We start from the raw sequence: 26,254 nt of genomic DNA on the forward strand, positions 1-26,254 counted from the left end.
AAACCAACAGAAATGTCACTTTACATTTAAGAACACAATTTGGACAACGTAATTTACATGGCCCACTAACACCAATCAACCAAGTCAATTGATTCTAAACACAAAATATTATAATTCTCGTCTCGATTGAGCAATGCATAACGACTAAAGGAACGATGCTTGAGCAAAGATGAGATGGAGATGGTTATGAGGACAAGAAGGTGTTAGCATAGCATGACCTGAAAAAAGAAGCAAGCATTTGTTTGAAAGCAAGCATTGGTTCTTCGCACCATTTAAGCCACAAAAATAAAAAGAAAAAAGTTTACTTTTTCAGTAATGAGTCTAAATCAAGTTCTGGGTTTGGTGATGTAACCATTCGTAAATACTTCATGATAGTTTCTTCATTTTTGAGTATCTAATGCAACCCAAAAAAAAAAAAAACATGTATCAATGCTATCTTTCTATCATGATAGGAGTGCATATTGAATTACATTTCATTACTCACCCCATGTATTGTCTCAAAAACCCAAAAAATCATGCAATTCCTTGTCTTCTCTCTTCTTCTTTTATCTTCTCTTTCAATCATGCATTAAGGATAAAAATATGCAACAAAACAACGACTTGCAGTAGACGGTAGGGGGTGTGACGAAAAGGCATTCTACATGTTGTGAGGCTCAAGGTACTCTCAATGCTAGGATAAGAGGTCCTACAAGAATCAATCAGTATGATAGGAGTGAGAGTTGTGACCTATAGAATAATAGGAAAACCTATTCAAAGTGTGCTTTGTATGGTGTATCATGAGCATATGTTCCTTATCTATATTGCATGCACTTTTTGTGAGATTTGCATTTAGCCTCCTCTCATGGCACCTTTGTCCATGCTTCCACTCACCTAAAACCTGTGTGCTTAGCAAGCAATGGCGGAATGCCTCCATATCAAGCTTATCCATTGGTAGATCCAAGTACTTGTCTAATTTCAAGCCTATCCCAGGCGTCTCGCAAGTTGTAGTAAAATGCCTCCCTATCAACCTTATTGCTTGTAGAACCAAGGAATTGGACTGATTTCAACCTTTTAACCAATCCATCTGGTCATTTAGATCAATGCATTTTTCTTCAAAGTATCTTTTTAGGTAACTAAGAGCCAATGATGCTTTCTTATCGCTCATTTGCTTAAATTGTCACATTGTTAAACCTCTTTTTAGTGGTTAGTTACATTTGGATGATAAAAAACATCAAGAACATGCTGCTACTTTTAGGTGTCAGGAAGGCGATTGTGACGCGTCAACACAACACTCTGTACGGACAAGATGGATGTGGCAATGTTGCAAAAGGGTTTTCAATGGAGAATGAAGAGGATTGAGCCGCTGTCGGGTGCTTGATCCTACTAAATTTGATTTTCAGGGGTGGTTGTCGGTCAAAAGATACGAAAAGCTCATGCGCAATGTATTCTAGAAATGCCTGATCTAGAAACATACGTTCTATTGCACCTTTCATAAAATGAAGAGAATAAGAAAAATGGAAGGAATGTGAGCAAATAGATTGGCAAAATGATATCTGAGGCATGCATCAAAACGAGCAATCCAGCATAAGCAAGAAATCGAAGACGAACATGAAACATTCCTAGCCTTGAAGCAAGATGACCTAAGAGACGATGCTAGCATGTGGTGATCAGACAAAAGTTTTGCAAGCCAAACGAGCATTACCTCTCCTTTTAAAGAGAAGATTCGCCTTTGCTGATATTCAATTTTCTCTTTCAACTCACTTAGCTCTCCAGCCTCATCCTCCAACAACTCCTCCGTGACCCTGAACAAAAAGCACAATCAGACTTTTTCCATAACCTACTACTTGAACAAAGAGGTTCTTTAGTGAACATTACCTTCTTTCTTCATCTGACTGATCTTGATGCACTTTCAGATCTTTTACCCAAAATTGATGCTCCTTGTTCATTGTCTCAACATCTTCCTGAGCATGCAACATGATCAATTGCATGGGGAACAAAATAATTTATGGTTGTTAAATTCCTTGATAATCTTGAGTACTATCTGAAAATAGCCGAAAACATGCGTAATAACTATAACCCTTTGTTTGTATTCCCCAAATCATCCACCTCATATATCTGTACGTCCATAAGGTCAACATTGCCTGAATTAAGAACTACAAGAAGGGCCTGACAACGCTAAAACACTTGCAAAAAGCCAAACAATAAGGAGACATAATTGACTCCGCTGTATTCATCTCCACCTTTTTCTGCTCCCTTGTCTCTCCAAAGACCTGCGGCAGACCATTTGATTTATCCCCTTGATTTTAATAGGCGGCTTTGTCCACTGTGAGATATTGTTGTTTAACAGCAGCATAGTCAGTTTTGGTGTTCTACTCTACAAACAGAACTGATATCACAAACACACATGAAACTCCATCCTTTTTGAGGACTCTCAACAACTCAATGAAATAAGCACTCTAAAACTTCACGAGGAGCTCTAAAAGGAGAGCGGATGTAAATATTACAAACCAATTTTCCCTAGCATCATCATCAATAGTATAGTCGTCATCAAAATCGTCTTTACAAGTTAGCTCCTCAGTACTGAAGAGAGTGCACCTAAAATTGAAAGACAACTCCAAAAAAGAACTAGCCTCAAAATGCAGATCCTTGAGCAATTTGTTGACACGATGATAGAAAAGCTTGAATAATTGATTATTACATAATATTCTTTGCCCAGTGGTAAATTAGAGCACTCTATAGAACCAGAGCTATTGATCTGACTAGTAAAAATACATACATCGATGATGATACACACATTAAAAACAAACCTAAAGCTAAAGCCAACTATCTACCTAAGCAATACATCCATGCACCCCATTGAGGGTCAAGAAAAGAAGCCAGAGGGAACTAACAAAAGCAAAATATCTTACTCAGTCTCAGCTAAAGGCTTATATGGAAGAGGGCAAGTGTTTCTTTTGTGGCCAGAGGAAACGGGATTGCCCACATCTCAAAAAAGATTCTCCACCTCCTGCTTCAAACTCAATCTCCGACGTACAAGCTAACACCACGAAGGAGAAAGATAAACAACTACTTTTAAAGCCATGGTTTGGGGCTGATCTGAAGGTCGCTTTCAAAAGGAGGTGTTTGTCCACATAGAGAGAGCCTTCTCCTTTGCATGAAAGAGACTGAATTCCTATTTGCGAGAAGTTTCTTTCGAATGCGAATTCCGAACAACTAAGGGAGATTGCATCATGATTTAAAGGGTGTTTCGGGGATACAACTTCATGCGTTTTTGGAGTGTCGGTTGGAGTCCAGCTTCGAATTTGCGGACCTCTTCGTCGAAGACTTTCATGAATGGGGTAATCTTGAGAAGTATCTCCCAAAAATTGTCGACATAATCAAAAACGGCTTCATGCTCTTTCTAAGATAGCCAATCCCATTCTTTCTTCACATCCATTTCGAAGTCGGGAGGAAGAAACTGAGCACAAAAAATCTTTTTGAAGTCTTTTCATTCTTTCGGTTACGCCCTTCAAGAATTGTCGTGAGCCACCAGTTGCCAGTTGCATCCTTAAGATACATACTAACATGGCGCAATTTGGATCGTTTTGAGATGTTGCCTTCTGCAAAGGCTACTTCAAACTAGTTGTCACATACAAATGGCTCTGTGTGCCACGTGGACATGCTTCATCGACTTCCAGAGCCAGTTTGCCCCTTCTTCTTAGATAGGAGTGTCTAGAATCCTAGGAGGATTAGTACCAACAATTATGTGAGCTTGTTCACAAGGCCTGCATGTCCGAACAAGTTCATTAGATTTTGGAACCCTCTTGCATAAATGGTTTGTACGCGCATTTTGACAGATGTTGTTACACTACGGTGGGCATCTGGCATGACGTGCATATAGTTTTTGTTTTCAGATTTCAGCCCCGTTTCATCACGGAAAACGGCATGGATCTGCATTCGCTCTCTTCGTCCGGTACTTCGGGAGCCCGTCGAGCCTCCCCTCATCCATTCCCTCGCCGGCATCGAGTGCTCACATTGATGTCCATCATCCGCATCGGCAAGATCTGCGTTTTCAGCCCTGCTTTACGCGAGAGATCTGCTGCGTTTTTACGCTTCAAATCTGTGTTTTTGCAGCCAGCTTTCAGCCCTTCATTCCTCTCATATTGGGAGCGCAAATCAGCCCCAGATCTACCCCTTGGTGGTCATCCGCAATCAAACAGGTGCAGCGGAACTAAAATGGTAAAGATTGTTAGATTTACACCACTCTGTTGCTTCACAGGTCTAGGGCATGCATGTACGGCTAGTGTGCCTCCAGGCTGGCCACCCTTTGCATATGGATTTAAACTGCATCACTATCCGGGCGCCCACATATGTTTCCATATATCATTTTGCTGTTGAATCATGGGGATTTTTATCAGGCCTTTCCCTACCTCCCCTTGGGCACCTATTTATAGGGGCAAGGGGGTGCCCACTTCCATCATACTGATTGTACTGAGGGTCTTTTGCTCATGGTAGTCATGGGGGGCTGATCGCCCCTCTTCACCATCTCTAACGTTTGTGTCTACTGTCTCTCTCTCACTCTCTCCTCTCTCACGCTTCCACACACGCGCACTCTCACACGATACCAGAGCTTCAGGCTCTTCATGTTCTGGCGCTTCACCTACACACGTTCTCCTCCCAAGAAGAAGATCAGATCAGCCAACGTTTTTTTTGCAGACCTGCCAGCGTTTTGCAAAAGCCAAGCACGCGATGGAATATGGAGTTTTCTTCGTGGAGGATCCATGCACGCTTGTTCACGATCACGCTCCAAGGCTACCCTTCGTTCTTCGGCCGCCAAGCGCGCTTGCTCGCACTCGCGATCAAAGGTGGCGCGTTGCACCTCTTGTTGTAGCATCATGCCCATCATCGACTTGACCAAAGCCTCCATAGGATTTGGTGCAACCCTTGGCATAGATGGGGAAACGGGAGGGTCAGAAAAACCTCATGGTGGGGAAAATTATTCTTCGCCACCTCCACGCAAAGTATCCATTCCGCTTCAAGTGATGACCATACACTGAGATCTTGGGTACTTAAGTTCACGAGGAACTTGGGGTCTTGTGGTTCTCGGGTTCTTGAGGTTCTTGAGTCCTTGAAGTCCTTGAGTTCTCGAGGTTCTTGAGGTCTTTCTTTATCTTGCAATCTATGTTAGAGAAGGCTTTTCTCTTACCCGAGCTCGACTCTTCCCTGCGGGCGCACCCCTTAGCGGCCTAGTAAGCACCCTCGCCAGACAGCCTCAGCTAGCATTTTTGCATCAGGACACCATCACCAAGACGATCCCATCAGCTAGCGTTTTTGAAGAAGCCAGCATCTAGCGTTTTTGATCCCTTCAGCCTGGCATTTTTTGCATGTCCCAACGTTAGCAGATTTCAGCATTAGAAAGACCAATAAGTATCAGCCCTCGAAGACTAGCAGATTCAGCCGGTAAGACCATCAGTTTTCAGCCTTGAAGATCCTCAGTTTTCAGCCCTAAACCTGCAGATTTTCAGCGACCAAGACCTACGAAAACAGTCCCCCAAAATCAGCGTTTTTGGATTGTAGCAGATTTCAGCCCATAGCGTTTTTGGACAGCAGATAAAAGATTGCAGATTCAGCCCTTAGGTCGACTTCGTCATCACCGTCGTCATCGTCGACATAGCCTAGACTTGCATCAGTCATGTGCATACCGTTTGTACCAGTTTGTGCAATCATAAGTAGACCACTCTTGCCGACGAGAGTGGGGCCTTTGGAGGAGGGTTTTACAACGTCTCTGGTGTCTATCTCTCTTCTCTCTCTATCTCTCAGTCTCATACACTTGCACGCACAGTGTCCATTCACTTTGTTTGTGATCATAGCAATCTCTCATTAAGAACGGAAGGCTCTACCTTCCATAAGAACAAAAAGGAACCTTGAGCACAGTTCGGAGCACTCATCTTGAGCAAAGCGCAAACATTCATTCCGCTGCACCTAACAGAACAAGCTACTTCATGATTACGGTTCAGGTCAACTTAGGAAGTGTTCTGGCACCTTTGCGAGTCTGTTCGCAGGCCATGCATGTCCAGGCACTTAGAGTAGTTGCATATCCTCTGGTTGCACACAGCATGATCATCAGAATTACAGTCAGTAGCCATCATGAGCATTTTACAGTACATAGAGCCCATTTTCCCTATTATAGCCATTTTTCACTTATTATAAATAAGTGACTTTGTTGGGAAACTGGGTAGAGCGACTTTGAGTCCGTATACTTTCTGGCAGAAGAGGCAGCAAGAGCCCACCCACTCAGAGTGCACCTTCTCAGCAAGACCAGCGTTTTGGCATCAGATTGAGCCTAGCGTTTTCAGCAGATGCAGATCAACCCTGGCATTTTGCAAACAGCGGATCAGCCTTGGCATTTTTGCAAGCAGCAGATTAGGCCTGCGTTTTTGCAATTGCAGATTACCTTCAGCGTTTTACAGATTCCCGGCGACAAGTCCATCCCTAGCATCAGCTGTTAGGTGCAGCGGAATAAATGTTGTATTTTCTCAAGATTAGTGATCTTTACTGCTCAAGGTTCCTTTTAGTTCTTAGGGAAAGAGAGAGCTTTCCGTCTTGTAGAGTGCTGTGGTCACGAACAAAGTGAGTGGATTGTGCGTGCAAGTGAATGAGACTGAGAGAAGGAGAGAGAAGAGATACGACACCGAGAGGTTGTAAAACCCTCCTCCAAAGGCCCCACTCTTGTCGGCGAGAGTGGTCTACTTGATTGCACAAATGCGTACAATGCAAATGCAATGGACTGATGCAACTTGGTCTATGCCGATGACGACGACGATGGCTGAAATCTGTGATCTTCTAACTGCTGAATTTCGGGACTGTTTTGGTGGCTCAAAATGACTGTTTTGGCTGCGTTTTTATGGCTGAAAAATGAGGTTTCTTAGGGCTGAAAACTGATGGTCTTTACGGGCTGAATCTGCTACACTTAAGGTGAATGATGCCGGTCTTAATTTGCTGCTGAAATCCAAAAACGCCAGGGGCTGAAATTGGTCCTTCTGTCGTCGGGGTTCTGCAAATGCAAAAACGCTAGGCTGATCTGCTGTGTCGTGATGACGCCGGGGCTGATCTGCTGTGCACAAATCGCCAAGGCTGATCTGATGCAAAAACGCTAGGTCTTCTGTGGAGAAAACGCCAGAGTAGTCACAGGGGTTGGTCTTGCTGAGAAGTTGTCTGTTGAGCAAGGTGCTCCTGCTGCCTCTTCTGCCATTTAGTGCTAACTTGGATTTGCTTATATAGAAACTAAGCAAAATTGCCCTACCTACTTTTGTAGGAAAGTCACTTAAAAATAATAAGTGAAAATAACCAATAAATAGGAAAATAGGCTAAATGCACTGGAAAATTCCCCTAACTGATGCTAATGGATTCTGATGGGAATTCCGATGATCATGCTATGTGCAACCGGAGGATATGCATCTATGCTAAGTGACTGGGCATGCACGGTCTACGAATAGACTCACAAAAGTGCCAGATCACTGCTAATCTAGACTTCACTGAACCCTGCTGTGGTGTAGCTTGTCCACGGACACATAGGGTTGGGATGCGTCACGTGACATCCCCTCCTTTTCAAAGTGAGGTACTGGTACCGAACTGTATGGCGTCGAGGGAGATCGCCAATAGCATCCAGAATCCTCGAAGGGACTCTTCGCCAGCCCACTCTGCTGTGTGGGTCGAGCGATACTTGAACTTCATAAAGGTCTGCAACGCTTGCTTCTTTGGGCCACGCCGAAAGCGACTCAAAGTCTTCTGAATCTCCTTTCTTTCTTCAACTTCGTCGAGAGTCCTGCTTCTTTCGTCTTCAAGAATCTCCATGGCTGAAAATTCTTGAAACCATCTCCAACACAACCATGAACATACCCATTCCATGTAAAGTGAAGGAAAAAAATCTTGTCTTCTCTAAAGACTGTGTATGCAATGTCGATGAACATAGAGACAGAGTGACAACCCGTTCATCAAACACATGCAAACAATGCGATCGAACCTTTTCTGTTTGATCAAAATCAATCAACTGTGGCAAATCACAATGGAAATGCCCATGCTTGGTGCTCATACAATCATGTGCTCTTTCGTAAACTGTGTCATGCCAAGGAAGAGACATGGAATATGACTTCCTTACATACAAACTTTTCAACTTTTCATGAACAATCCGCATACATTCGTGCTCATCCATGAGAGAAACGTGCTCAACATGCAATATGTTATGCCTAGTAAAAGGGATCACATAACGATGCTGACGAAAATACAGGAAACCTTCACGAATGAAACACTCGAACAATGCGTGCGTATCAATCATGCGAACACATAATACTTCCTGTGAGGGTTCTTTGGACCAAGGCTCGCGAGCCAAGATCGCTTCTTCGGAATCTATCGAATCTTCTTGTGGGGGATCTGAGAACCTCGACTCGAAAGCCAAGATCGATTCTTCCTGAATGATCGAATCATCCTGTGGGGGTTCATTAGACCTCGACTCGAAAGCCAAGATCGGATCTTCGTGATTGATCGAATCTACAACGAGGTTAGTTTCGCTAGGAAAAGCATCCACTAGCACATCATCCTTGTGAACAATCACATCGTCTTCATGCAACTCATCATGCTTGTGAGAAATCACATCTTGATCATGCAAATCATCATGCTTGTCATTGGCATCCAAATCATCATGCTTAGCAATATCATTCAAATCATCATGCTTATCTTTGTCATCCAAATCATCATGCAAATCATTGGCATCCAATCATCATCATGCTTCACACAATCATGCAAATCCTGTGTGTCATGCTTTGGAGAAGAAGAGACTGAGACAGTCTCCTTTCCCCAAATCTCTTGCATCTGTGCCTGAACTTGAGAATAGAGTCGCCATAACTCTTTGTTTTGTCGGTCGCTCTGTTCTTGTATTGCTTTTCTTTCTGCATTGTCTTCTGCGTGTCTGCGATCCATTTCTGCTTTTCTTTCTACGTGTCTGCGTTCCATTTCTGCTTTTCTTTCTTTGCATTCATGATCAAATTCTGCCATTCTTTCTGCATCTCTTGCTTCGCGTTCTAACTTCCTTTCCAGAAACAACTGCTTCAACTCCTCCATCGGAGTTGATGCAATCTTTGTCGTAGATGGGGAAGGGTCGGAAAAACCTCCTGGTGGGGAAAATTCTTCTTCGCCTCTCTCATGCACATCACCTCCAAGCGAAGTATCCATTCCGCTTCGAGTGATGACCATTCTGAAGTCGTGGGTTCTTGTGGGTTCTTGTGGTCTGGGTTCTTAAGTTCTCGAGGAACTTGGGTTCTTAGGGGGTCTTGGGTTCTTAAGTTCACGAGGAACTTGGGTTCTTAAGGTTCTTGAGGTCCTTGATTCGTGAGAATCTGTAACATTTAATGGCCTAATAACTTGTGTGTAGCGGAAATGAGCATGAACATAGTGGGCATTTCATTAGAATAGATTCCTAATAAGAATTACAAGAGTGCTTGGGTGGAGAGAGCAACAAAAGGCATAACACCTAGTTAGATAGCATCGACAATACTTTCAAAAGAGAGATAAATTAAGCTAATGACAACAGTTGAGGACCGGATTTGCATGGAGCCGGTCCCTCCTCCAAAAGGCTTTGTATTATGGTTTCTCCCATCAAGAGAGACATTGTACAATACAATTCTTTGTGTTCCTTTAAGACTAGCTAGTGCAATGAAGATGAAAGCTTCATGCACTAAGCAAACACTTAGCAAACACAACTTGAATTATCCAAGACCCAAGACCTCACGCACCTTCGAAGATGGTGAGAGCTAGCAGGGTATGAGAGTAGATTGATAGGAAGGAGTATCTTACAAGAAAGATGTACATCTCCTCACATAATCACTCATATTAGCATAGCTTAGCTTAGTAATTAGCTTGGTAGAGAAGATGAGCATGCATTGAAGCTTGGCTCTTGGTTGGATTTGCATCCACATGCCAAGAGAGTGTTGATGTAGGCTTCTATCTCACAAGCTTGGAGTAGGTGATGAGTTCTCCATTAAAGCTTGGGAAGAGATAGTCTTCTCTTTCTTCACACATGAGCTTGTGTGAGTATGTGTGTGATAATGCCTTGCAAAAATCAGCCCCCTCTCTCTCTTGGGCGAGCCCTCTTGCTATTTGCTCTTGCTGAGCCCTCATTGGATCTCCCCAAGTCAAGCCGATGACAATTAAGCAACATAAGTGATAGCCTTCTGAAATGTGTCCCCCTTTCCCCTTTTGTGAGAGCTTTAGGTAATTAAATAATTAAACTAAACTCTCATTGGACCCCTTTGCCTCCTGGCCAATAGGAATCAGGCAAGCCATTGGGCTCCTGAATGCTCATTGGACCCCTTGGGAGACTGCCCAATAGTCTTCTAGGAGACTTAATTCTCATTGGTTTCTTTTATTAAATGTTTTTAAATTAATTAAATTAAATTTACTCTAGTTTAATTCTCATTGGTCCACTTCAAGGGTCATCCAATAGAAACTGGGCACACCTTGTGGGCATCTGGCCTAGGGAGCTGACATGTGTCCCTCATTCCCTTTGTGTAAAGGGAGCATGTGTGTGTATGTGTGGCTTTCTCTCTCATCCCCTAGAGGAAGGGCTCGCCCCCTCCCATGTAGGGATATGCATTGACTTTGGAGAGCACACAAAGCATCCAATTCCCCCAGCTTTAACCCTTTGGACACAACCTTTGAATTTTGGAACCTTAGCATTTTGAAAGTCTTAATGGGCTGAACCTTAGGGTCTTTTTAGCCCATTGTTGCACATGGCTCTTTTGCAGATGGCCCCCCCTTTGGATCCCTATTTTCCCTCCTTTGGATCCCTACTGTGGCCGGTCTGCTAGCTTAACCAATATTCTAGCTTTTTCTCCCCTGGCACTTCCCCACATTAAATGATCAGTTTAATATGAGAAAATCATTTAGGAGAATTAGATATTGATTATTATGACATTACCTCTCTCTTGAAATCATAGTCGTACTTGACTATGGTGTAGAGAAGATAAAGCATATTCATGAGTCCTTTTCTTAGCGGGTAGAGGATCCCTATGTTACCCTACGACATCATTCCACAATGGATGACTAGTCCATTTGGCGCTTGAGAGCCTGAGGATGCCGCAAGCATGTCTGCACATTAGTCCTATCAGTCTTCCATAGTAGAGTGACAAGCTCTACTTGGTGTTTGGGAGACGTCGTCTCCACAAACTTGATCTAAGCATGCATACTACTTCATTTTTGTGCACAATAAAGAAAAAGAGAGTCTTATAAGACAAAAACTTTGTTCATTTTTAACATTTTGTACATTTGCTTACTCTTGGGAAGCATTGTAAGCGTTGACAAGGTTTAGGTTATCCTTTAATTGTATGCCTTGCATCCATCTAGCATCTTCAAAAGGATAATTCTTAAACTTAATAAGATATCGTCGGATAGTCTTACCGCCTCTTAGTACCTTGTCTTCATGTCGGAGAATGGACTCGGGCTGCAGCACCTCCTCTTGGTCCTCGATCTCCGGTGGGTCCTCGATCTCCGGTGGGTCTTCAATAGTTGGTTCTTGAGGTGGCTCTCCTTTGTAAGGCTTTAATAGGCTCACATGAAAAGCATTATGTATGAGCCAATGATTGGGCAACTTGAGTTGATAGGCCATCTCATTGATTGGCCTAAGAATCTGAAAGGGACCATAGTACCTTTTTGCTAGTTTAGCATAGTACTTTTGGTGGCCCGTAGGATTCTTGCCCGTCGTGTGCCTTAATCGAGCCTTGGGAAACTTTAACAAGACCCAATCATTTTCTTTAAAGGCTTGGGCTCTTCTGTGCTTGTCAGCAGCAGCCTTTTGCCTTTGCTGTGAGATAGAGATAGCATCCTTAATCTTTTGAAAAGATTCTTGTAGGTCTCGGCTATACTCATCTGCAGCGAAGATCTTCCCATGTACCTTAAGTAGCAAGGGACTTTTTTATCTTCTCTCAATTACCTCGAAAGGTGCTTTTCCCGTGGAAGTATGTACAGTGTTATTGTAAGCATACTCCACTAAGGGTAAGTACTTCTCCCATTGGGATCTTTGATCTACTTCCGTTACATAGGCTTTTAGTAGATCGAGAATGGTTAGGTTAGCTATTTCACTTTGGCCATCCGTTTGTGGATGATAGGCCGAAGAGAAGTTTAGCCTTGTCCCTAAATTCTCAAAGAGACCCTTCCAAAAATTACTGGTCATTCTAGGATCTCTATCCGACACTATGGACATTGGCAAGCCATGGTACTTGAAAATTTGTGAAATGAAGAGGGTTGCCATTTGATAGGCTTTGATAGTCTTTTTGACAGGTATAAAATGAGCTTGTTTACTGAACCTGTCTACTATCGTCCATATTCCCGTACTCCCATGGATAGACTTAGGCAATCCAAAGATAAAATCCATGGATATGCTCTCCCATGGTGAATTAGGGATTGGCAAGGGTTGAAGCAATCCAAGTTGCTTCCCTCTAATAAATTTTGTCTTTTGGCATACCACACATTTAGACATACTCTTGTATGTTCACTTTCATGGTAGGCCAATAGAAATATGTTTCAATTCCCTTTAAGGTAGACTGAATCCCTCTATGCCCCGCATAAGGTGGAGTATGAGATTCATACATTACTTTCTCACGTAGTGAGTTAGTAATGCATAGTCTATTGCCATAGAGAAGATAACCATCTTGTAAGGTAAATGGTTCTTCTTTCTTCCCTAATGCAAGGGCTGAAATCACATCTCTAAAATCGGGATCAATAGCATACTCATCTATCATTGAAGATAGATCATTGTGAGTTGCTATGGAAACAGCATTCACTCTCGGCCGTCTTGAGAGTGCATCAGCTACTTGATTATGCTTGCCAGCAATGTGAGCAATATGAAAATGAAATTGCGAAAGGAAATTTGCCCACCTCATTTGTTTGTCGGAGAGCTTGGTCTGCGTCATGAAGTACTTAAGACTTTGATGATCCGTTCGCAGAATGAAAGGAGTCCCCAATAAATAGTGCTTCCATGAGTCTAAGGCATGTAGAACTGCAAGGAGTTCCTTTTCATATATGCCTAGAGCTTGCTCAACAGGGTCGAGCCTTCGACTCTGATAGCCTATGGCATGCCCTTCTTGGAGCAAAACAGCTCCAAGGCAATCACCACAAGCATCACATTGGACCTCAAATGGTTTTGAGAGATCCGGTAGTGTAAGCACAGGTTGAGAGATAAGCTTTTCTTTCAGCTTTTCGAAAGCATTGTTCTCCTTAGCAAACCATGTATACCTAACGCTTTTCTTTGTTAGGTCATGTAATGGTCCCGCAATTTGTGAGAACTTTTCTATGAAGCGTCTATAGTATGCACACATACCTATAAAGCTTCTTAGTTCATGAAGATTCCTTGGTTTAGGCCATCCTTTTATTACCTCTAACTTAGATGGATCCATTTGGATGCCATCTTGAGAGATAATAAGACCTAAATACTGAATCTCTTGCAAGAAAAATTCACTTTTCTTTCGATTAACATAAAGTTTATTCTCTCTTAAAACTTGAAATATTACCTGGAGGTGTTGCTTGTGTTCCTCCAATGAATTAGAGTAGATGATAATATCATCAAAGAACACTCCAGTGAAGGTTCGACGAGGCCTGAACAGCTTCTCCATCAAGCGGTTAAATGTGGCTGGTGCATTGGTCAAGCCAAAAGGCATGACAATGTATTCGTAAAGACCAAATGTGGTGCGAAATGCGGTCTTTACAATGTCTTGATCAACTATCCTTATTTGATGATAGCCACTTTTTAGGTCAATCCTACTGAAGTAGGTCGATCCTTGTAGCTTATCAAATAGGTCTTCTACCCGTGGAACGGGAAACCTATTCTTGATAGTGATCCTATTTAGTGCTCTATAGTCGACACACATACGATATGTGCCGTCTTTCTTTTGCACTAATAGCACAGGTGAGCAAAATGGAGATGAGCTTGGCCTAACCTGTTAGGAAATAAGACGTAGCTAAATAGATAATTGAGTAGATTACTTAATGGAGAGAGACATATTTATATACACGAGATTATAGAGTAGAGAGAGAGAGAGAGAGAGAGTACACACGATATACGTGGTTCACCCAATGTGGGCTACGTCCACGGGAAAGCAGCCACTCAATGGCTTTAGTACTTCAAAACAAGAAGTAGTTTACGAAGGGATTATACCCTTAATGGAGCTCCCGCCTTGCTTCACTCTCACCACCTCACACTCACCCTGTTGCATCAACTTCACACTATGAAATGTGTGTAGAAATGGCCTCCTTTTATAGGCCAAAAGGGCTGCCCTCTCTTATGAGAGACAGCCATGTGTAGCCGCCCTTGTGCGAATAAGTCCAAATCGGACCCTCCAATCCGCCCATGTGTGGCCGTCCTTGAGAAGACAAGTCCGCTTTTGAATTCGACCACCGGCCACCGGCCATTGACTTCCGACCACCGGCCACCGGCCATTGACTTTCGACCACCGGCCATCGGCCATTGACTACCGGCCACCAGCCAACCGACCGGTTGTTTTCCGACCACTTTCCGGCCGCCGTCCGGCCATAATATTCCGGCGAAAAAAAAAAGTCTCGGGGAGGCCTTTAAAGTTGCCCCTGATTCTTGTCCGTGAAAATTTTGGTTTCCGGTGAGTGATTTTCCTTCACGCACGATGGCTTCTCCTCATAATGGGGGCCTTACAAATGTGCGCTTTTACCACAGAAAATTACAAGGGTAAATCAGGCTCCATACTTAACATAACCATACCCTTCTCAACTAACTCATGCACTTGCCGCATAATCTCCTCTTGTTAGGCTTGAGAAACTCTATAAGAAGGTTTGTTAGGCGGTGAACTTCCTGGAAGAAGTTCAATTGCATGGTCATCATTACCTCGTTTAGGAGGTAGTTCACAAGGGATGTCGTCAATAAAAACATCTTGAGACCCCTTGAGAAAATTGGATAACTCTAATTCTTTTTGGTTGCTTTTATTTTCTTTTGTTAAAGCATTAGGTTCATTTTGAGAATCTTTAACAAAAATCATGTACACGGAAATAGAGCTCTTTATTGACTTGTTGAAAGCTGGTGTATGTACAATGGGGATGGTGTTACCCATTTCCTTAGCATCTATATACATGTCTTTTTCCCTGAACTTAAAGGAGATTCTCCTTTCAGGAAATTTAACATCGGCAGCCAGGCGGTCAAACCATGGTGCCCCTAGGATTACATCCTCATGCTTGAGAGGAGAGATAAAGAAGTCCTCTTTGTCCACATAGCCTTGGACATGAAGCCTCAATTTCCCAATTAAGGGAGTGACTGAAGCTTCTTGCCCCTTGAAGGCACTATCTACGGGTAGGACATCTCCCATCTCGTAGGATTGTATGCCTAGCTTGGTGGCTAACTCCATAGATATAAAATTGTGAGTAGAACCAGGGTCAAAGAGAATAAAAGCATCATGTTCTCTTACCTTTCCCCAAGCATGGCATAGAGGAGATCCTTTGTGGTGAGTTTGGTGAGTCTCCTCCTCTTGGATTTCAACCAAGGAAGCTCTAGGAGGATCTTGGCGGTTGTTCTTTTGGGAACAAGTGCGGTACGCATGCCCTTATTCGCCGCACTTGAAACACCGGTTATCCTTACAATAACGCTCAAGCTCTTCAGGAGAGAGTTTATTCTTACCTTTGTAAACTCCCTTCTCTTTAGCTTTGTTGGAGTTGCCCTTAGGAGACTTTTGGACATTGTCCTTCCCCTTAGGCTCATTGGAATCCTTGTTTTCCGGGGGCTTATTATTTCTTTTAGCCCCCGTTTGGAAATTGATTCGAGAGGCCACCATAGTGTGGTGTATTACCGCCGATATGGTACGTGGCCTTTGGGAGTTGACATACTCCGCCATTTCTTCGGTTAAGCCAGCACAAAATTGTTACTTTTTCTCTCCAAAATCCAACTTTTTGAAGACAGTGGCTTTGAGTTGTAGGTCCCAAAACTTGTCTACATATTTGTGGATGGATTCATTGGAGAGAGCTTTAAGCTTCGCCATTCGGTGAGTACTTTGTCTTTGGCATCGGTGGCCAAAAATTGCTTCATAATGGAAGCTCTTAAAGCTTTCCATGTTCGTGGAGCTTCACCGTTGACTCGTAGGCTAGACCACCATTGTTTGGCGGACTTTTGAAAGTGCATAGCTACATGGCGTAGCTTAGAGGACTCCGTGAAGCCCTCATCTCCAAACGCCGCATCGCATTGCTGGATAAAGGCCAAGACTTTGTTCGTAGCACCAAAGGTGCCATCATAGGTAAAGAAAGAGATGCTCTTCCCTCCCTCTTTGAATTTCTTCAGCTTGGACGACCTCTTCCATGCGGCATAGGATTTCCTATGGCCTCTTCTTTTTGATGGTTCAAAAGTAGCGCCATCACTTTCTTCAAAAGGTGAAAAATTTGAAGAAGGTGGAGAAAAGGGTGACCTCTTTCTCGCCTTTTTCTTGTCTTGATCTTTGTCGTCTTCACCATAGCTTTCATAAGAGGAAGAGGATGAAGAAGATGGAGAAGAGGATGTCCTCTTTCTCGCCTTTTTCTTCTCTTGCTTTTTATCATCCCTCTTTGAATTATGGCGTGGAGAAGAGTATGATGGTCTTCTCCGCTTTGGTGGTGATGGAGAGCGTTTAGCCTGCCGTCTTCGTGGAGCCATCTCCGCCGAGGTGGCGGGAGACTCACTTCTTTCTCGTTCCTTCGGTGGAGGCTCTTGAGATCTCCTTTGGGAAGGAGATACATCATCAAGAAGTAAATTCTTGAGCCCTTCGTATGGATTCTCTTCTTCTTCCCGAATCAGAGAGAGACCTCTCTTGGTAGTCTCACAAGGAGGCTTCCTAGGTGTTCTCTCGTCATGGTGATGAGCTTGGAGAATCCCGTGAGCACAGAGCTGCCGTTGCACTTCACTTTGGAGAGATGGATTGCCCATGGCTTGTTGAAGCCTAGAAACAAGATAGTTAACAAGCATTGAAGCATCATTAGTAGCTTGCTCATGAGCAAAATCAAAGTTATCAACATTAATTTCACTCTCTTTACTATTGTCAGCCATTCTAACAACTTTTAGGTGTAAACTTTTTAGGTGTACTTTGGCACTTCAAGCTCTAGTTGCTACTCCTCTTTACCCCTTTAGAAAAAGCACTCAAGCTACTGTACCCGCGGCTCGAATACCATTAATTGCAAGGAATAGAAGAGAGGGTCTTTCAACACCAAAACAGCACCGGCTCCTGTCAAGCTTCTAATAGCTCAATAGTGGTTAAGCCGTAGGCAAGCCCCGTAGGACTCCACTATTAAGACCATAGCTCTCGACGGTGATGCCCCGTTAACTGCACAAAGGCAAGCGCACTGCAAGGCTGAAAAATCCCTATTCTACTTACTCACAGGCAATTAATAATACCAACCATTTGTAGCTAGCTTGAGGACCTCCCTTCTTGAGCAAGAAAAGAGAAACCTTGAGCTCTGATACCAATGTAACATTTAATGGCCTAATAACTTGTGTGTAGCGGAAATGAGCATGAACATAGTGGGCATTTCATTAGAATAGATTCCTAATGAGAATTACAAGAGTTTTTGGGTAGAGAGAGCAACAAAAAGCATAACACCTAGTTAGATAGCATCGACAATACTTTCAAAAGAGAGATAAATTAAGCTAATGACAACAGTTGAGGACCGGATTTGCATGGAGCCGGTCCCCCCTCCAAAAGGCTTTGTATTATGGTTTCTCCCATCAAGAGAGACATTGTACAATACAATTCTTTGTGTTCCTTTAAGACTAGCTAGTGCAATGAAGATGAAAGCTTCATGCACTAAGCAAACACTTAGCAAACACAACTTGAATTATCCAAGACCCAAGACCTCACGCACCTTCGAAGATGGTGAGAGCTAGCAGGGTATGAGAGTAGATTGAGAGGAAGAAGGAGTATCTTACAAGAAAGATGTACATCTCCTCACATAATCACTCATATTAGCATAGCTTAGCTTAGTAATTAGCTTGGTAGAGAAGATGAGCATGCATTGAAGCTTGGCTCTTGGTTGGATTTGCATCCACATGCCAAGAGAGTGTTGATGTAGGCTTCTATCTCACAAGCTTGGAGTAGGTGATGAGTTCTCCATTAAAGCTTGGGAAGAGATAGTCTTCTCTTTCTTCACACATGAGCTTGTGTGAGTATGTGTGTGATAATGCCTTGCAAAAATCAGCCCCCTCTCTCTCTTGGGCGAGCCCTCTTGCTATTTGCTCTTGCTGAGCCCTCATTGGCTCTCCCCAAGTCAAGCCGATGACAATTAAGCAACATAAGTGATAGCCTTCTGACATGTGTCCCCCTTTCCCCTTTTGTGAGAGCTTTAGGTAATTAAATAATTAAACTAAACTCTCATTGGACCCCTTTGCCTCCTGGCCAATACGAATCAGGCAAGCCATTGGGCTCCTGAATGCTCATTGGACCCCTTGGGAGACTGCCCAATAGTCTTCTAGGAGACTTAATTCTCATTGGTTTCTTTTATTAAATGTTTTTATATTAATTAAACTAGATTTACTCTAGTTTAATTCTCATTGGTCCACTTCAAGGGTCATCCAATAGAAACTGGGCACACCTTGTGGGCATCTGGCCTAGGGAGCTGACATGTGTCCCTCATTCCCTTTGTGTAAAGGGAGCCTATGTGTGTGTGTGGCTTTCTCTCTCATCCCCTAGAAGAAGGGCTCGCCCCCTCCCATGTAGGGATATGCATTGACTTTGGAGAGCACACAAAGCATCCAATTCCCCCTAAGCTTCAACCCTTTGGACACAACCTTTGAATTTTGGAACCTTAGCATTTTGGAAGTCTTAATGGACTAAACCTTAGGGTCTTTTTAGCCCATTGTTGCACATGGCTCTTTTGCAGATTGGCCCCCCTTTGGATCCCTATTTTCCCTCCTTTGGATCCCTACTGTGGCCGGTCTGCTAGCTTAACCAATATTCTAGCTTTTTCTCCCCTGGCACTTCCCCACATTAAATGATCAGTTTAATATGAGAAAATCATTTAGGAGAATTAGATATTGATTATTATGACAGAATCTAGGGTTCTTGAGGTTATTGAGTTCTTGGGGTCCTTGATTCGTGAGAATCTAGGGTTCTTGGGGTTCTTGAGTTCTTGGGGGTCTTGGGTTCTTGAGGTTCTTGAGGTTTTCTTTCGCTTGCAAATCGCTTTGAGAAGGATCTTCTCTTCACCCGAGTTCTACCCTTTTCTGCGGGCGCACCCCTTGGCGGCCTTGCGCTCACACCAAGGTTGCTTTTTCCCACCTCACGTCGATTGGCCAGCCGCTAAGTGCACGGTCCGCTCTCAATGAGTGAAAAGAGACACAAGGGGAGACTGGACAAGCCCTTCTTTCTTGGGATTCCTGTCACTCTTCAACAAAACACGATTAGGAATCGCCACGCCCAAGTAAACTTGGGTTCGTGCGATCGCAACAAGCAAAAAAATTTCTTGTGGTTCTTTCCTTGAGTAATGTAGAACACTTCCAAAGCTCTGATACCAATGTTAGGTGCAGCGGAATGAATGTTGTATTTTCTCAAGATTAGTGATCTTTACTGCTCAAGGTTCCTTTTAGTTCTTAGGGAAAGAGAGAGCTTTCCGTCTTGTAGAGTGCTATGGTCACGAACAAAGTGAGTGGATTGTGCGTGCAAGTGAATGAGATTGAGAGAAGGAGAGAGAAGAGATACGACATCGAGAGGTTGTAAAACCCTCCTCCGAAGGCCCCACTCTCGTCGGCGAGAGTGGTCTACTTGATTGCACAAATGCGTACAATGCAAATGCAATGGACTGATGCAACTTGGTCTATGCCGATGACGACGACGATGGCTGAAATCTGTGATCTTCTAACTGCTGAATTTCGGGACTGTTTTGGTGGCTGAAAATGATTGTTTTGGTTGCGTTTTTATGGCTGAAAAATGAGGTTTCTTAGGGCTGAAAACTGATGGTCTTTACGGGATGAATCTGCTACACTTTAGGTGAATGATGCTGGTCTTAATTTGCTGCTGAAATCCAAAAACGCCAAGGGCTGAAATTGGTCCTTCTGTCGCCGGGGTTCTGCAAATGCAAAAACGCTAGGCTGATCTGCTGTGTCGTGATGATGCCGGGGCTGATCTGCTGTGCACAAATCGCCAAGGCTGATCTGATGCAAAAACGCTAGGTCTTCTGTGGAGAAAACGCCAAAGTAGTTGCGGGCGTTGGTCTTGCTGAGAAGTTGCCTGTTGAGCAAGGTGCTCCTGCTGCCTCTTCTGCCATTTAGTGCTAACTTGGGTTTGCTTATATAGAAACTAAGCAAAATTGCCCTACCTACTTTTGTAGGAAAGTCACTTAAAAATAATAAGTGAAAATAACCAATAAATAGGAAAATAGGCTAAATGCACTGGAAAATTCCCCTAACTGATGCTAATGGATTCTGATGGGAATTCCGATGATCATGCTGTGTGCAACCGGAGGATATGCATCTATGCTAAGTGGCTGGGCATGCACGGTCTACGAATAGACTCACAAAAGTGCCAGATCACTGCTAATCTAGACTTGACTGAACCCTGTTGTGGTGTAGCTTGTCCACGGACACATAGGGTTGGGATGTGTCACGTGACATCAGCGTTTTCAGTTTTCAGCAGTCGGACTCCGTACCGCCGCCCCCAAACCTCGCAGACCTCACCGTCCTGCAACAGAACCTCGCTGCACGGTCAGATCAGCCAACGTTTGCAGATTCAGCCCGCTATTCGCAGATTTCCGCATCTGCGTTTTCAATGCATCGTAGTCGCGTCATCGTCAACGACATAGAGTCAGAATTCAGCAGATACAAGATTTGCAGATATCAGCCCTTAGCGTTTTCAGATTTCAGCCCGTCTCGTCGTCGTCACCATCGTCGGCAAGTCCATTGCATTTAGACCATTGTACCAGATTTGTGCAATCAATAGCATAGATCTCTCTCGCCATAGAGAGTGGGGCCCTTGGAGGAGGGTTTGACAACATTCTGGTGTCGTATTCTTCTCTCTCTATCTCTCAATCTCAGCACCTTCATTCACAGTGTTTTTCCACTTTGTTTGTGATCATTTGCACTCTCTCACTAAAGGAACGGAAGGCTCTCCCTTCCGTAAGTAAAAGGAACCCTTGAACATAGTTCATAGCACTCATCTTGAGCAAAGTTCAACATTCACTTCGCTGCACCTTACAATGATCCAATAGCTTAGGACTGAGCCTAGCACCTTTGTGAGCTCTAGCAGGACGTGCATGTCCAAGCCGGTCATAGTTGCATACCCTCTCTTGCACAGAACAATCATTTTCATCATGCAGGCATTTTACCGCATGAACCACCTCTTATAGATCATTTATTAATAAGTGACTTTTCATTTACCCTTGTTGGAATGTAGGTAGGCCAAATGGCTAAAGGAACTATAAAAGAAACCCATTGGGTGCTCAGTAGAAGCAGAAGAAGCAGGGACACAAAGAGGCAGGCACCCAACAGCAGCCAGGCAGCACCTCAAGAGCCCTAGCGTTTTCTCAGGACAAGATCAGCGTTTTCAGCCAGCATCGCCAACATTTCAAATTAAACCAGTGTTTTCTGATTCAGCCTCAAATCAATGTTTTCAAATCCAGATCGGATCAACGTTTTCAACTTTCAACCTTGACATCATCGTCGTCGTCGTCGTTGTCGTCGTCGACATCATCGTCGTCATCAAGTACCATAGCATGAGTACCCATTAGCATCAGCATCCAGTCATTGTATGAGCATTTCTGCAAGAATAAAGAAAGTACTTGCTCTTGCAACACAACAAGGGGAGCCTTGAGGGTTGGGACATGACAACCCAGTGTCGCTTCTCTTCTCTCTCTCTCTCTCTCTCTCGTGTCTCTCTCTTTCTTTCAGTTCAGTTCACTTCTTCCAAGTGAAGTAAAGTGTCCCTTGTGTTTGTGCGGGGTACTAGATTCGAGCTAAATCCATAAACACTTCCACTGCACCTGACATCTTTTGTCCAACATCCGGCGACACTGTGGTACTATTTTTATTAATGACAAATCTAAAATTCCTCTTCGCAGCAAGGGATCTATAGAGCTGATTCCCAATGGCAAAGGGGGTATAAATACCTCCAAGGTACTTTATGCTCGGCAAGTCTTCCACGACGACCCCTGATTTGCCGATACTTGGAGACCCACATTATCTTTTGCCTCTTGATGAACCCGCTTCTCCAACCCTTGTCCCTCAAGCTACACAAAACGATGCACCCGTTTTCAAATGATGCAAATGACAATGGTTCTCATCATAGTGCAAAGTTAGAGCCACATATACCAGTAGCTCCTTCCCCAAGGAACAAGTCAGACAAGTTACCATGACGGAGGATCACAAAATAAACAATCCTCGGCTCACTTGCCAAAACATCCACAAAGAACTTCATAAGACCTCTAGGCTCTGCCAAGGAAGCTAGAGTAACTCTTTTGAGCCTGCTGCAAAGAAAATACAAGAGGCCTGTCCACATGCAAGTCTCTGAGTACAACCTTGGAATCCCCCTTTGGAACTCCCATCATTGGGAATATACATGTGGATAGAAGATAGTAGGGCTAGCAGACTCAAGAGTCAAGACTATCTGCATCAAGCCAGTTCAGGCAATGCTGCCAAATATAGCGTTTCATACCACATGTAGTTCAAAGAGCCTGTAGTCTTTCCCATAGTTACATGGGACAGCAGGTCGGGGTCGGGAACGGGGACGGGCACAAGGACGGGACGGCAAAAATAAGGAAATGGGGACGGGGGTCAGAATGGCCAAAAAAAAAAAAGTTGTTTTGGCATTTTTTAACCTACACACATGCCACACACATAGAGCATCACTTTGACCACAAATTTACACTAAATAGACCAACCAGCATGAGTCATGTAGACGCAAATGTGCTAATAAAACATCGATGGATACAAAATGAAAAGTGCATGCCACAAGGGCTCAAAAAGGACAAGCCTTACAGATAACAAAAAGTACAAAGAGCTAGGTAGACTCTAGAGGAGTAGACTCTAGACTCTAGAGTGATCAATGATCATCAAAACTCCGGAAGTGCTCGCCTGCTGAATCTCCATATCATCGTCATAGTCAAGGTCGTCAGCGACATATGAGGCCTCGCGAGGCTCGCACTGAGACTCGCAGTCCTCCTCTAGCTCCTCCAAAAGTGTCGGCCATAGATGGATTCTCTTGTGCCATCTCCCACTCAGTGAAGGGATCTGCCTTGTGTGTGACACTCTTGGTAAGCATGCACAAGTTAGCGCTCACAAACACCAAATCATTGGCCCTCTGGACCCCAAGGCGATTCCTCTTCTTAGAGGCAATGTGGCTGTACACACTCCATAGTTGCTCCAAGCAACTAGTGGTACATTCTCGGGTAAGGACACGAACAGCCAAGTGCCGCTAATGTGGGCCATCTCCTCCATAGTCCTCCCACCACAAAACCGAGCCAATCTTGCTACAATCAACCTATGCATCTACACATCCATAGGAGCCCTTCTTTTGCCTGTAGTTGAATAGCTCATCTCTAATCTAGAGCCAAGGCGCTCCAATGCAAGCCGCCATCCTTTGCTCACCTCCTTATCGGTCTCTTGATCCCTTCCCTGAAACTCGGGGTCAAGCACATAAGCTGCCGCATGAAGTGGAGAGTAGTATTCATTCCACCTCAACTCACACAAGCCACGAATCTCTGCATATTGAATAGGGTCAGGCACAAGCTTCTCAAGTGTATCATCCGATCCATGGCTTCGTAGACTTTGCCAATGCATGGCTGCAAGCTATCCACAACTCGAAGTAGGTGTAGAATAGGCTTGACCATGGCGTCAAGAGTCTTCACCTCGTCCCTTCAAGCGGCGTCGTTGGCCCATTCTCGGCATTTCAATCATGTTGCTAATGTAGACTCCGGCATGGCCTGGAACTCATCACTGAGAAAGAGGCCCCTTAAGGCTCTGCCACATGTAGACAAGCAGCCTAGCATAAGCCAATTGTATGCAAATCTTGTCTCTGAATATTTGAGCAAGGACAAGTGGCTCCTCTTTGAGAACTCATGGCGCACGTTTTGATGGTTGAGCACAAAGGAGACAATTTGAGAGGCGTCACTAATGGTGGGTGAAATCCATGACGAGCTCCCTATGTCCTTGAGGAGGTTGTTGAGGCAATGCGCCATGCAAAATGTGACATGGATGTAGGGATACATGCCCTCAATGATAGCCCCGGCTGCCCTATTTGACGCCTCTCCATCTGCAACCATACAAAGGACATTCTCCGGGCCGATGAGCTCTATGGTGCTTGTCCACTCCGTAGCAAGCATCTCTGCGGCCTTGCCAGTGTCGGATGCATCACGTGACTCTGCACAAAGTACATCTCCCCCCGAGAGTAGGCGACCACTCCATGGATGGACCGCTTGCGGGTGTCGCTCCATCCATCTACAAGGAGAGAGGCGCCATTGGTCTCCCACAAATCCTTTGTTGCTTGGGCCGCTTGCTCCACGGCAAGCTTCTCTTTGTCAAGGAGGGTGGTGCGAAGCCTCTCCGATGAAGGTGGCACATAAGAGGGGCCATATTCCCCTATTTTCATAACCATGGTTCGAAAGTATGAAGACCTATCCACACAAAATAGAGCATGTTGTGTTAGTATGGAGAGTCGAGACCCCATAATGAAATACAAAATGGGAGATTGCAATGTGCATATGCCATAAGTCACAATGGAAACTCACCGTGAAGCATGGAAGGCAATGTGGTCGTGGAAGAAGAATCGGGCAACCGAGCTATCCACCTCTTCCTTCAATTTAGGATTCCAATTTTCGTTGAGGGTGCTTTGGCGATGCACAATGGAAGCCCCCGATGTAGATACATTTGTCTTGAACGCTTGAGAGGTGGAGCCAAGGTTGGCTTGCCTTTGCTCTCGCGGTGTCGCCATGGCGGAGGGATCAACGGCAATAAAACGGCCCCTCTTGGCCGCTTCCGCGACCTCATACACGATGAGCTTCTCAAGAAGCTCCAACCTTTCAAGGGTAGAGCTTGCCGAAGGTAGACCGTAGAGAGGAGAGGCTTGAGCCTTGAGCAATTGCCAATGAGAGCTTGAGTCTTGAGAGACCAAAGGGTGCTATTATAGCCTCCCCCCAAAAACAGACGTTCGGCTGCCCTACTGACCGTTTCAAACGGCTAAAAATTTGATTTTTTTTAAAAAAAAATCCGTTCCTTGCCGGTCGTTTTCCGTCCATCCCCGGCCGTCCCATCCGTTCCTGGTCCGTCCCCGGGACATCAGCCTGCATTCCCGCCTGGCATGCGCCCAACCGGCCATTCCCAGCCGTCCAACCCCGTCCCCGACCCGGTTACGGCTGTCCCCCCCAACCCAGTTCCCTTTGTCCCCTGTAACTATGGTCTTTCCATTTCATCATGTCTAGAGAAATCGACAATCCTCTATAAGTAATAAACCTGCTTCTGCATCCAGACATGCTATCTATGCAAGAGGTACCAACCCCCTGAGGCTGTAAAGCACGGGTTATATTTCAACCTAGGCCATAAGGTAGCCAGAATACCTCCCAACCAAACAATAGCTTTTTTCTTCATGAAAGCAAATTAGTAAAATGACTTTGAATTTCAGTTTGCCCAAAAGGTCAAGCAATGCTAGGCACGCCAAAAAGTTGAAAATACCAGGAAAACTAGATACAATTTTCCAGGACATCCACAAGTTTATTTAAGTGACTCATTGTGCATCAAAACCCTAGATAGTAGCTGCTACACTCACTAAACTGACAAAACTGTGAAAGGCCAGATATGAGCAGTTCTAAACAAAGCCAACCTTCAAGAAATCGATCATTTTTCCAAGAGGATTTGCCACTTGACACAGAGAATGCACAATCTCCCTCAATGAGTTGAGCTGCACAAATTCAAAAGCTTGTTGTACAAATCTTTAGAGCTCTCGACACTTTCATCACAGACTGCACAACAATTCTCTGCACAATACTTGATCATAGAATTCTGTTCTAAATTGGGGACCCATTGCAAGGACAGTGCTCCGTGCGCGCGCTCTCTCTCTCTCTCTCTCTCTCTCTCTCTCTCTCTCTCTCTCTCTCTCTCTCTCTCTCTCTCTCTCTCTACCTCTACCTCATTTTCGTCCCCGAGGTTGAGCTTAGCGAGAGCAAGCGTACTGTCGCTCGTTTCCATGTCTGCTGACAAGAAGAGCAAGATTCGAAATTGGGAGTGCATTAAAATTAAATGAGTAATATTTATGCATTATTATGGTGTAAAGCTACAGCATAGTATGAGTAA

At 44.2% G+C, this 26,254-nt stretch overlaps 1 protein-coding gene across 1 annotated transcript; it reads right to left on the reverse strand.

Annotated features, from left to right (window-relative positions):
• On the reverse strand, positions 1 to 26,254 carry LOC147460467 (uncharacterized). Its single transcript, XM_086498647.1, has 6 exons — positions 26,090 to 26,254; positions 25,785 to 25,862; positions 1,855 to 1,940; positions 1,682 to 1,781; positions 306 to 394; positions 1 to 218 (listed from the first exon to the last, which is right to left on the reverse strand). Exons 1-6 carry the CDS (start codon positions 26,189 to 26,191, stop codon positions 185 to 187), a joined length of 489 nt encoding a protein of 162 aa, XP_086354773.1. The 5' UTR covers positions 26,192 to 26,254; the 3' UTR covers positions 1 to 184.

Source organism: Adiantum capillus-veneris, chromosome 3 (assembly GCF_014529385.1).
Source record: "Adiantum capillus-veneris isolate H3 chromosome 3, ASM1452938v2, whole genome shotgun sequence".
NCBI lineage: Eukaryota > Viridiplantae > Streptophyta > Polypodiopsida > Polypodiales > Pteridaceae > Adiantum > Adiantum capillus-veneris.